A 13301-nucleotide genomic window follows, 5' to 3' on the forward strand; every position below is an offset into this window, starting at 1 on the left:
CTACCATAACAAAACTAGCAAAAGCATTACATAGGGTTTTCCGAAGGGGCAAAACAAGCAATAATAAGAATTTATAAATTCTTTAAGATTAATCTGAACTATTCTGCAATTCTAAAGATAATGTTAGAGTATTTCTTTATTAACAATAAATGGTTGTAAATATTTCCTATTAATTCTCATTTAGAATAAAGTGGGATTATATTAGATACAGAATTATATGTTAACCTTGCTTTTCTACAGCAAGAATTCTCATTTCTCCTGGATTCCAGCGCTCTTATTAGAGCAGAAGAGGACCTAGTCATTAATGCTACTGTGGCCTGGTAAGTGGATTCCCAATATACAAACGTTATACATAGTTACATAGTTAATTTGTGTTGAAAAAGACCAAAGTCCATCAAGTTAAACCCTTATGATTGTTTAAGAAATCATCCAAGCCCCTCTTAAAGGAGTTAACACAATACAACATCCCAGCAACACCCAGCAGGACATTCCACAACCTCACTGCCCTCACAATGAAAAACTGCCTATGCTGCTTCAAATTAAAGTTCTATCCATCTGTTCTAAAATGGCCTCTGGTGCATTGATCATTTCTGTGGGAAAAAAACTCTCCCACTACTATCTGTGTATAATGTCCTCTAATGTACTTGTAAGGAGTAATCTCTCGGTCTGCCACTGCCCTAACACCTGCATGAATACAGCAACCTCACTTTATAATAGACCCACATTATAGATAAAATGACTGCAGAGTCAGAGTCTTTAAAAAAGGGTCCAATACAAGCTCTAATCTATACCTAATTAGCTTCTGGGGGAGATAATTGGATTAATTCATGCATTGTAATTAGAAATTGCTGAACCTCTGATTCTGTTCCATATTAGGGCACTAGAGAGCCCATTTTATGAAGGGCAAGTAGGGGTGACTACCATGGTCTCTGCATTGTGTGGGGCAGTTAAATGTGGTGCAGGAACAGATCCCACTTTGTAACACAAAATTCATAGCTGAACAGACACATCAGCAATAGTTTACCCCATGCACCATCAAAACCAGTTTGACTTTCTTGATTTACAGTTCCTATACTAGCACTTATTTGCTTTGTTTTTTTGTTTTTATCTCAAAAGTGCAAATGAATTGACCCAAGACACTATGTGGAATAATGAAGTCAGCTTCATTGTACCAACCAGATATGAGATCGATCTCAATGTATTGGGGTGAGTTCATTTCATTGCTTCTTTTACAAGTTGTTTGTGGGTATTAGCAAGTAATATATTTTTTAAACTGTTGCTTAATGTCAAGTATATTGCACTAATGGCGTGTAATATCCAATGCACTAGTGAATATAGCATAAGGAAAGCGTTGAATTTCAATATGGGACAATAGATTATTTTGACACCCCCATGCTATGAAAAATATTTGATAGTTGTGCGTGGCTGACCTTATCCTCAGTACAGACAGACCGCACCCCTTCTGTCTTATCGTTGGTGGATTATAACACCGTAGGTGGGCAATAAATAGCTGTCTGGCAGGTTGGCCTGGAGGACCATGGTCTATTAAAAAGATTCATTGACGTTAGCATGGAAACATAAACAAATAAAAAATACTTATCCTTTCACCCTCCCCCCCCACACAATATTTTGTCCCACTTATAAAATAAAAAATGTAAAAATTATAGTGGCCCTTTAAAAATTTGTCAATGGGAACATAAAACATGACGGTATGGAAACTTTCTACATTGACATCAAAAGTAACAGCATACTGGTAAATAAATTACATTGCTACAAAATCAGCATTCTAAAGAATTCTTAATTTGCTGCCAATAATTTCTCTTCACAGAACTGTTTCTCCATTTTCATTTGTCTTTGGGCCTCGTGAAGATAAACCAGATGACTCTTGTATAATGGAAGAGATAGAGTACACTTTCAATGTAAGAACAGTTTGTTATTGCTCTACATACAGTTAGACCTGACTCTGTGCTATGGATTCAGCTAATAATTCATTTTGAAAAGCTCTAATGCAAAAAAAAAAACTGGATTGAATTTTTTTGGGGGCAAACCTATTAAAATTCATATTCAAGGTCTTTGGCATGACAAAGCCATGAGAAAATCATGAATTTGAATATTTTTTTTAATTTGGGGTTTCCAAACTCAAATTTTTTATATTTATCACTTGAAAAAAATGCAAGTCTTTGTGGTGCTGCCACTGGTAACTCTGTTGCTCTCTTTCTTTTATAGGTCATCAATGCTGGATCAAGTCTGGTTCCAGCTGCAAAGCTTCAGATATCGTTGCCTAACACATTTGCTCCAAATGACATAAAGCTGTTTAATATTTTGGCTGTAAAGGTATGTTAAGTACATGTGTAGTTACATTTCCCCACATCCCACTTTGTTATCTTCTACATAGGGATTGTATAATCACAAATGTCAATTCTATGTTACAATGAATGGTTGTAAACCACACAATTAAGAACTGAGGAACGAATAGGGTTTTCCACTTACACTAATGGATGCACAAAAACCAATATGAACAAATATAAAGGCATTTATGCCCTTTGTATGAGGCAAACTCTGTTGTTACTAGTGATGGGCGAATTTGCACCGTTTCGCCGAAAAATTCGAAAATTTCGCTCGAAATTCGCAAAATGGCGCCAGCGTCTCGTTTTTGACGCCAGGCATTTCGCGAATTTATTCGCTGACGTCGAATCGTGCAAATTCACTGCGAATTCGCCCATCACTAGTTATTACGCCAACCCTAGTACTTTTAGAGCGCTGTGCATTGTAGGAGAAATCAGTGGTAAATAAACAACCCCCCTTCATTCAGTTTATAAACCTAGTTGGGTGCTGATTCACAAAGCCTGGTCCAAAATAGTGGGTAGGTAAATGTAGCTCTCTGGGCTCATTAGTCCCACTGCACTGGACCTAATATTTTGGTCAAAATAAATCCCCCCACTTTGATGAATTTAATCCAAATTGGAAAAAAAAGGTTAAAAAATCCCAAATAACCAATCCTTCATCAGTGGTGGGGATTTGCATTTAAGTCTGCAGCACAGTCACTTTCTCTCAGACAGAATGTATCACAGCGCTATTATAATATGTTAGTCAGATGTTAGTAATATGGGCGAATATCTCAATGGACGGACAGAAGAATTAGGTCCCCATATCGCATACGCAATAATGATAAAAAGTAGATATTAATCTCAATAAGGCATACTTTACCATACCGCTCCTAGGGACCTGTCCATATTTTGCATAGATGCTCCACAAAACCCGCAACTGTAATCATCAGCGGAGTCTCTTCCACATGGCTCGTCTTCGCTGTTGCTTTACTCCGCGACACTGATTAATTTCTATTAAATTTTTACTAAAAGAAATGAAGGAATGAACTTATATATTATTCTACAATTATTATTGAATAATATTATTTTACCCTCTGACCAAGCAGCTTCTGGTATCAATCCTGTAGTCAACAAACAGGCTTTAATGCAAAATGGATATATCTAACAATATACTCAATTCCTGTAGACAACAGTTGGCGAATGCTATTTTGACAACTCTACAAGGGACTGTGAAACACCAAAAAACACTCGATCAAAAATTGGTGATCTATTTGCATTTTTTTCAAGACCAGACAAAAGATGGTTGGTAAGTATTAAATAACAACTGTATAAATATTTGCTAGTTTATTTAAAAGGTTTCTAAACCCAAAAAATTAAGTAATATAAAGTTCAATTTGCAATTTATCTTTGTTTTCTATTTTTCGTGTTTGTTGAGATATTTGCATTTTTATATTGCTCCCCAGGTATGCATAAATGCACCTACAGTATAAAGACTTGAATGGGAAACATTTTATAAATATAACAGAATGTTATAATAATAATAATAATAATAATAATAATGCTTATTTTCTTAGTATTGCATAAAAGATGACCCTTCTTGCCTACAAATTCTTTGCCTCTTTGGAGACATGGAAAGGGAAAGCAAGGCCACTGTGGAAGTGCAACTTGAAATCAGTCATTCACATTTAGAACGTGTAAGTTAATGTACAAATAACTGTGTATGTATCAAATGTTCCTTATACAGTATGTAGGCATTTATGTTTAATGCAGACATTGTGTCTGGGTGTAGTCCAATAGATAGAACCTCTGTTTACAATGGGAGGAGTGGCATTGGTTTAACCTCTGCATATAGACAAGGGGAGAAATATAAACCTTGCAGAGTTCAGGTTAGATTATATTGCTGGATCCTAGACAGCAGAAGAGCTAGCTACTAGTGATGGGCGAATTTGTCCCGGTTAGCTTTGCCACGAATTTCGCAAATTCAAAGTTGATGCCGGTGCCCATTAAAGTCAATGGGCGTCAGTTAATCGACGTCGGTGTCTAAATTGTCACTGGCGTCAATTCCGTCACCAGCGGCAAAACACAAATTTGCGAATTTATTCGCAGGTGGCGAAACACAAAAATTCACAGTGAATTTGCGCCTGCTGAATAAATTCGCCCATCACTACTAGCTACATCATTTTATACAAGGTAATTGCATAGCCATCTATTTGCACCAATATGAGAGAACTGCATTATGTATGTCACCTGAATTTCTGTACAGGAATGGGACCTGTTATTCAGAATGCTCGGGACCTGGAGCTTTCTGAATAAGATATTTTCATGATTTGGATCTTCGTACCTTAACACAATAACATAGTATGTTAGGTTGAAAAAATACACACTTCCATCCCATTCAACCTTTTAAGTCTATATAAAATCTGAGTAACTGCTAGTTGATCCAGAGGATGGCAAAAAACCCAGTTTGAAGCCTCTCCAATTTGAGGGGGATAAATTCCAGTTCCTGGATCAACTTGATCTATCTCATATAATTCTGTATTCCATCACTTGCTAAAAAGCTGTTCAACCCTTACTTTTTTTGGTTTGGAGTGAACACTCAGGATTCAGATGAATTCTGCAAAAAAAGTGCTGGCATTTTGCCAAATTCCAAAGTGAATCCTGGATTTGGTACATTCCAAAAATGAACATTGATACAAATATAGCTTTACGTTTTTTCTTGTAATATATATAATTCAGTTTGCACAGCTTGTTCTCAGATTTTATTCTTGCTTTAGCTCATACAATTTTTTGCCTTCTTTTGTTACTATAGGATGAAGCTATGCTAATACAGTTTTTTACAACAGCTCAAGCAGGCTTTGAAGACAGTTTTAAGATTATCAACCTTAACCAGGATCATCATGCATATGTAAGAACCAATCAATAACCAGAATCTGTATGTGTTTGTTGAAGACTCTCTGACTTTTGTTCTTAGTTGCTCATGGAGAGGTAATTGTAGGAGAGATAATGCTTCCCTAAAGACGATTTGTTTCTTACAAATCCCACACTTAGAGAAATTGGCCACATAAAACTGCTCTGTTATATCATAATTGAACAGACTGGGCCATAGCCATCAGATGGGGGGGGGGCAAAAAGAATTAATTTTAAAGAAGAACTAATCCCTACAAATAAATATGGCTAAAAGTGCCATATTTTATATACTTAACTTACTGTACCAGCCTAAAGTTGCAGCTTCTCAATAGCAGCAATGATCCATGACTTGTCACAGGGGGTCACCATCTTGGAAAGTGTCCGTGACTAGTGATGGGCGAATTTATTCGTCAGGTGCGAATTCGCGGCGAATTGCCGCGATTCGCCGCCAGCGAATAAATTCGCGAAACACCCGCGAAAATTTGCGGCAAAAATTTGCCGGCGTCAAAAATGGCGCCGTTTCGTGAATTTTTCAACATTTCGCCAATTTCGCGCGAAATTCTCAAATTTTTCGGCGAAGCGAAAGGGCGCAAATTCGCCCATCACTATCCGTGACACTCACATGCTCCGTGGCTCTCAACAGCTGTTGAGAAACTAAGCTTAGGGGTTGTCACAAATTATCAAGCAAAAATTAGATTGGCCTGTAATATAAACTGATGCTACAGGGCTGATTATTAAATTCTAATGCTAGTTGCAATGGCTTCTGGGCTGCCATGTTATCTGTATTAAGTACTAATCCACATTATATTATGAAATTTATATTAAATATTAATTCAGTATATAGGTTAATGGTCTTTAAAGCCCAGCAAGTGACAGCAGCAAAGAGCATCTGCAGTGAATCAGCAGAAAATAAGATGGGGAGCTACTGGGCATATTTGGGAGCATGGGGGCTGGTATAAAAGCCCAAAACATAAAGTTCAAAATTTCTACCCTACTTCTTTAGTTAAGCTTAAAGGATTCTGTCATGATTTTTACGGCTTACTTTTTATTTCTTAAATAAACTGTTTACATTGTAAATAATTCACTCTACTATTAAAATTTTTATATTTGAACCAACAAATGTATTTTTTTAGCTGCAATATTGGTGTGGAGGCAGCCATCTCAGTGCATTGTGCCTGATTCTGAGCTTTGAGAAGGAGACAGCACTTCAGGATGGAACTGCTTTGAGACAGCTATTGTTTCTTGTCTTCCCATTGAAGTATACAATAACTTGGGTCGTGCTCTCTAGCTATACCACAGGAGAATAGCAACCAAGCAGGAAAAAAGCTGGGGTTTTCCTCTTTGGTGCTATTCTCATGTCTACTACCAGGGGCTAGGGATTTTAGCAATGCAAACAAATCTCTCATCAGAGGTGTCAGCTGCTATCTGGTTAGCTGCCTATTGTTCTGTTGATAGGCTGCTGATTGGCTGCTTGGGGGAGGGAGGGGGAGATATCACTCTATCTTGCAGTGTAGCAGTAAAAAGTGACTGAACTTTATCAGAGCACAAGTCACATGACCTGTGGGTTCCTGGGAAACTGACAATATGTCTAGCCTCATGTCAAATTTCAAAATTAAATTAAAAAAAATCAGTTCCTTTAAAAAAAGGATTTCAGTACAGAATTCTGCTGGAGCAGCACTATTAACTGGTGTGTTTGGAAAAACAACATGTTTTCCCATGATAGTCTAGTATTGGTGGGTGGAGTTAGGTAATGAGGGCAGGGGAGACCTTTTTGAGGAGGTGTACAAGTGGGTGCATGCAGGCATGGGGCAGGCTGGCAATGTGCTGGGCCTACAGTGCTGGCATGGGAGGCAATACTACTTGACTTAGTTTTGTTGGCAATAATACATTTGCTTCACTCTAGCTATAGTAGCTGTATTGTATCATCTCATCTGAAAATAAGTATAAAGTACAGACCACTGAATATATTTATTAGTGATATTTTACACATTTTCTCTTTCATATTTTAGGTTGTGTTGGAAGCCCTACATAATCTGAAGCCCAAAAAGCATGTCATCTATATGATCATTGGAATTAGTTTACTATTAGGAATTCTTTTATTTTCCTTATTGACATATATTTTATGGAAGGTAATGCAAGTTTTTGTTCTCTCTCTCTCTCTCTCTCTTTATATACAGTCTTATATACTGGAAATATGTCAACAAAGATTTAGGTATTTTTAGGTATAAGTCAAGCTATTTTGTGGCTGGCTTATTAAACAGGTATGGGACCTGTTATCTAGAATGCTTGTGACCTGCGGTAATTTAGATCTTCTAACGTTAAGTCTACTAGAAAATCATGTAAATATTGAATAAACCCAATAATCTGGTCAATAAGAATTAATTATATCTTAGTTTGAATCAAGTATTAGCTACTGTTTTATTATTACAGGAAAAAATTAAATAATTTTCAAAAATTGGGATGATTTGATTATAATGTAGCCTATGGGAGACATCCTTCTTGTAATTCAGAGCTTTCTGGATAACAGGTTTCCGAATAACGAATGTTATATTTGTATAGTGAATTATGTACTACCTATTGTAAAATATAAGGATATTAGATGTCCCCAAGGAGTTCCCTGACCATATAAAGACACAAGGCAGCTGACTGAATGCTTGGAACATGGTATGGAATTCCAAGGCGGTTTGTAATATTTTCATATTTTACAGCAGGGGGAACATTATGTATTATAATATACCAGTTTCAGCGAGTCAAATGCAAAAACGACATCACTAAGAACCAATTATAACTGATGACAATGCTAAGTGCGGTTTATAGGATATATTGTGCAGGATATTTCTACCCTACATATGCTTTGTGATTAATGAGCACTGCTTTGTGTTGTTTCCACAACTTTCTCACTATATGATTTTGTGTTGCAGGTCGGTTTCTTTAGAAGAAAATATCAGCCCATTGGCACAGAAGAGACAAGTAGAAGAGAAAGTTGGAACTATTTAAACAAAGATGAAAAAGAAGTAAAATAAGATAGATATATTTATCGATGGAAATGTGAATTGATGAATGAAGAGAATTATTGAAGATTTATGAGTACTGCCCATTTCAGTGGTAATTTATGAAGGGCTGACCTGCTTTTTGAGGACGAGTTTCTACTTTCAAATGAAAATGCACCGTTACCTCTTAAATAATACGTGTATACAAGGAACCAGGGATCTCAGGAATTTAATGAAAACAAATGTTTTGAAGAACGTATGACTTGAAGACATTTGATACTATGGAGTTTCCCAAGAACCCACAAAGATATAAAGACAACACCTTCCTCAATGATCTAACAGTGCAAGTGCTGGTTGGAAATGATTTGCCAAATCAGTTTGTGGTTCTTAGACTTTATACCAGCACTGGCCACAGGCATACAACCAGATGGCTACTGATTTCCCTATGCATACTCTGATCAATGAGTTAAGTATGTTAAAAATGTATTGAGTGTTATGAACTTGATGGATATCACTCTGAACACTCCACTGCTTGATTTTTTTTGGCTTGAAAACACTACTTTTGCAAATTCATATCCTGCTGGGCCTTCAAGACACCTGCAGCCTATCTAGGCCATGAGCTTCTCAGTTCCAGCATTACTAGGTCTGCCCATGAAAGTTACATTACCGGATTTACCACTTAATTCTGGAGTTTTCTCACAAGTGGCTGTTGCAATAACTAAATAGTTACTATGCAGTTACTATGCAATGGCCTTTAAGGTGGAAATAAGATCAAGTCAGACTTAAAAAATATAACAGTGGTATATTTTATATCTTTATCACTTTTGTGCCATGATAAGTCACTCTTACAAATGCATGCACTTTTTGATGAAAAATGTCATCTGCCAATAACAATTCAAAATGTACAGTTTACTTTTTGGCCTAACTATGACTTATATTTCTTGAGTCATTATTATGAAGACTTTCAGTAGCTGTTGTGCACTCATTGTACAGGTGGGTAATGTGTTTATATCTAATATAATCACATGTAGAAATGAACAAAGAAAGAAAAAGCATTACATTTGTAACTTTACATTATTAACATTAATCATGACTAATGGAAAGTATTACTGCCATTATTATGGCAGTAATAGATCCAAGTTGGCATTACATTCCTTTAGATTAAGCAGTACTAAGTCTGGGTACGAAAAAACGACAAGCATTGTTTTGTTCTTTTTAATAAGAACTTGACTCTGTACCTAAGTTTCTATATAATTCAAAAATCTTAGACCTCATCAAATTAAGGTTGAGAATAAAATTGCCAATCTGTGCTCCTATCCAGGGGCGTAACTACAGAGGTAGCAGACCCTGCAGCGGGCCCAGGAGGTAAAAGGGCCCCATTAATCCCTAATTCATATACAATTCCAACAAATATTGGTAAAATTGGTTACCCTCTAGACATTTTGGGGGCCTGAAAAATAATTTGTAGTGGGGCCCAGTAATATCTAGTAATGTCACTGCTCCTATCAGGTCTCTATAATGAGTCACTGCTCAGTGTTTTCAATGTGTGATCATTGAAATATATATCGGAATCCTCAAAACATGTATGTGAATCCGAATAAGCATTTTTTTTTATACCTAGAAAAAACCAAATTATAATGAAGTGAAAAAGCATTATTTATGGAATCTAGAATGAAACCTTTCTGCTGTGTGACTGGAGTTCAAGGTATTGGGTGAATATCAGTGGCAATTGGGTGGGATGAGCATCAACTGGACCAGGGCTGTCCAACTGGAGTTCTGCAGGCCAGATGTGTCCCTCCAGTGGATTTATATGGCCCCAAGTTTACTCAAGTGTTCCCTAGACTTATTTGCATGATATTTTTTTTACATACACCTGCCCCTTGAACATGCTGTATGACAATCAGACCTCTACCTGTAACATATTGCAAAGCACTGAACTAGACTATATCCTGAGCCTGAGAAAAAAGGGTTTAGAGATTTTTGCTAAAATATTTATTTCAGAGAACAAAAAAAATCTATTTCTAATCCCACTTAAATGTAACTGCTGATTTATTTTGTTTTTGTAAAAATACCTCACACAACTGAAAATAAAGAAAGAACAAAGCAGCGCCTGTGAGATTTTTAAAACAAATGTTTGCTGAAAATAATCGGAATATATTTTTTCCTAGGGGTAATAAAGCAAAAGGGATAACCTAAACATTGTGGTAATTTAAGAAACTGTATAAAAAATCCATAGGTTTATATTTTGCTGTCTGTATATGGTAATGTGCCTTCAGCTCACTGAATGTGCTCTATTTTGACTTTCACTTTGTATTGCATTTGTGGTATACAGTGCACAGAAAACGTGCACCTATTTGCACAGAGTCAGCAGCTTCAGGGGAGGTTGGGGGGCACTGGGTAAATGTAACTGATATACTGTATGTAAAGAAATGTTACATCCCAAATGGCACATTTGATTTACAGGGGTGGAAGATATGGAAATGTCAGAAAATATAATTTAAATGAAATGAAATATTGGAAATGAATATCAGATTTTTGAAGTGTTATGGATTGCAAATAAATTATTACTGTCTGTTTCACTTCACTGAAACATTTACAGAATAATGGAAAAAATAGCAAAATTTCACTAAACAATTGGAGTCATTGGGCATTTTTTCTTGTACCTAATACATTGAAGTCAATGCCCATTTTTTCTTGTGTCAAACTTACTGGAGTTAATGGGGGGGGGCAGGTTCTTGCCCCAATTCATTGGAGTATGGGTGATTTTTTTATTCTTGTCCCCAAATGAATTTCATCAATAAATGTCTTTCTTGTGGCAAATGCATTGGCAATGGGCATTTTTTTTTGCACTAAATGCATTGGAGTGAATAGGTGTTTTTTCTTGCATCAAATCCATTGGAGTCAATGGGCGATTTGTTTCCTGTGCCAAATGCAGTGACGCATTTTTCAATGCATTTTTTTTTATCCAATGTTAGCATTGTGTTTTATAAATTTTAGAAGATTTAAATGATTCTGCTATATGATTTCTAATAATTGGCCTTAAGTTATAAGGAGCAATAACCTTTTGCCAAAGATATACTGTGTTACAGGAATTGTACTTTATCATTAACACAGTTTTTTTCTTGATTCTTTCATTTCCTACTTTATATTTCCTACTTTGTATATTTTGTAATTTTTAGAAGAAAACGAAAGGAAAAGAAATGCTTATTTAAATATTAATTTCTAAATAAATAAATCTCCTGATCCCCTTGGATTCATAAGAAATCAGCCCTGTAGTGGTAACAAAGAATCGGCTATAATAAAAATAATTTCTTGAATGAATAAGGACAAAAACAAATGACAGGTAAGTGACTTGAAGTCCTTAAAACCCCTTGTAGCTCAATAAATACCTTTATTTACATCATAAGGAACATCATATGTGAACTATAGTTCTGTCAGTGAACTAGAAACCATGGAGGTGCTAAGGTGGCAGTGAGTGTAGCTGTGCTCTTACACAATGGATCAGTCAGTGCAGTGAAACTGGGGGTTAAAGCAATAGTAAAGGTTTGGGCCAAAATGTTTTCCAAGGGTACCAGTATCTGTTTATGTTAATTGGAGTATTTCTAGCCACTCTATTTCTACAGTCATACAAATATCTCCATAAATACAAAATCCATAGAGAATTGCAGCACTCCCAAGTAGTAATTTCACTTATTTCACTATTTCACTTTAGATCTGGCACAGCAACGTTTTTCGGACCTCCCGGTCCTTTTTCAAGCTGACAAAGTGCCAGATGTAAAGTGAAACAAAGGCAGTTTTATTACTACTTGGGAGTGCTGCAATTCTCTATGGATTTTGTATAACAGGATATGAAGGTGAACACATTATTTTGTGTGCACCCCTTCAAAAGTAAGCACTATTTATGCTTGCATCTACATAAATACGGTCAAAACATGCAGTTATATAAAAATATAAAAACAATAGTTTGATTTAAAAAAACTGCTTTCGAAATTAGATGAGAGAGAGAGAGCAATTCAGAGCAAACTGATCCTATCAAATACAGGTATTCATAGAAATTATGTGTTTCTGTGCCATTATTCTATCACAATTGACTGTTTGTGGCTTTAAATTCCATTTTATTTTTAACAGCTTTGTGTCGTTTATAATTTCATTGCTTCTTTTGTGACAGACCTATTATAAAACATAAGGTAAAAAAAATCAATTTCTCACGGAGTGTTCTTGTTTGGAACTACAAGCAGCTGCATTATGCATTGAACCCATCCAGCTCCTCAATGTTAGTTCCATAAATATTAATTTCTGGATGCAACCTATGAAACAAAGATTCATTCTCTTAAATAAGAATGCTAAATAATTTTTATAATGCCTGATACCATATACAGAAGAAATTAGGATGCACACCTGTTGGTTGCAATTGTGTCCAAACGGTGATTTATTTGAAGCCCAAAGTATACATCACATTTGTGATGGGCTTCAAATAAATCACTGCTTGGACACAATTGCAACTAACAGGTGTGCATCCAAATTTCTTTTGTTATTTACCCACTGACCTGTATGCGAGGGAAGGGTCTTCCGGATAAGCACCCTACACTTACAACAAGTGCTTTGGGATTGGGTCGAGCTCTCCATGTTCGTGCACGATACCATATACAGGGCAATTATTTAAGAAAAAAAAACAGCCTACACTACAGTGTTTAAAACCTCATGTGTTAAGACAGCTACATATAGGTCCAACCGTTTCTGACTGGACTGTTATTAATGGACCTTTTCTGACTGGACTGTTATTAATGGTTTGTATGAAAACAATACAAAGAACAGTGGGCTAAGACATGGCTCACACACAAGAACTTTTGGTTGGATATCACCAATTTTGGTTGTGTGTAGCCAGTTAGGGCTATTGATGCTGGCACTTTGGATCTATGAAGAATAGACCAAACTGCAAAAGAAAACATAGAATCTAAGATGTTAGCAGTTAGGCCTGTAGTTATTATGATCTATGGAAGCTAACTGGTTAAAGGAGAAACAAACCCTTAATTAAAAAAAACCCTACCTTACATAGACCCCCTCCACCCGGCCTAAC

At 36.1% G+C, this 13301-nt stretch overlaps 1 protein-coding gene and 1 pseudogene across 1 annotated transcript in view; one reads left to right on the forward strand and one right to left on the reverse strand.

Annotated features, from left to right (window-relative positions):
* Positions 1-9270, forward strand: part of itga4.S (integrin subunit alpha 4 S homeolog) — a 63295-nt gene extending 54025 nt beyond the window's left edge. The window contains 9 exon segments of the mRNA NM_001087975.1: positions 241-320; positions 1117-1206; positions 1829-1919; positions 2227-2334; positions 3514-3633; positions 3902-4021; positions 5137-5232; positions 7244-7363; positions 8156-9270. Of these exon segments, the coding sequence (NP_001081444.1) occupies positions 241-320; positions 1117-1206; positions 1829-1919; positions 2227-2334; positions 3514-3633; positions 3902-4021; positions 5137-5232; positions 7244-7363; positions 8156-8257 (927 nt within the window). The 3' untranslated portion in view covers positions 8258-9270.
* A 3197-nt stretch (positions 9271-12467) lies between these two features.
* LOC108702273 overlaps positions 12468-13301 on the reverse strand; it is a 32280-nt pseudogene continuing 31446 nt past the window's right edge.

This window comes from Xenopus laevis, chromosome 9_10S (genome assembly GCF_017654675.1).
Source record: "Xenopus laevis strain J_2021 chromosome 9_10S, Xenopus_laevis_v10.1, whole genome shotgun sequence".
In the NCBI taxonomy this organism is placed as follows: Eukaryota; Metazoa; Chordata; class Amphibia; order Anura; family Pipidae; genus Xenopus; species Xenopus laevis.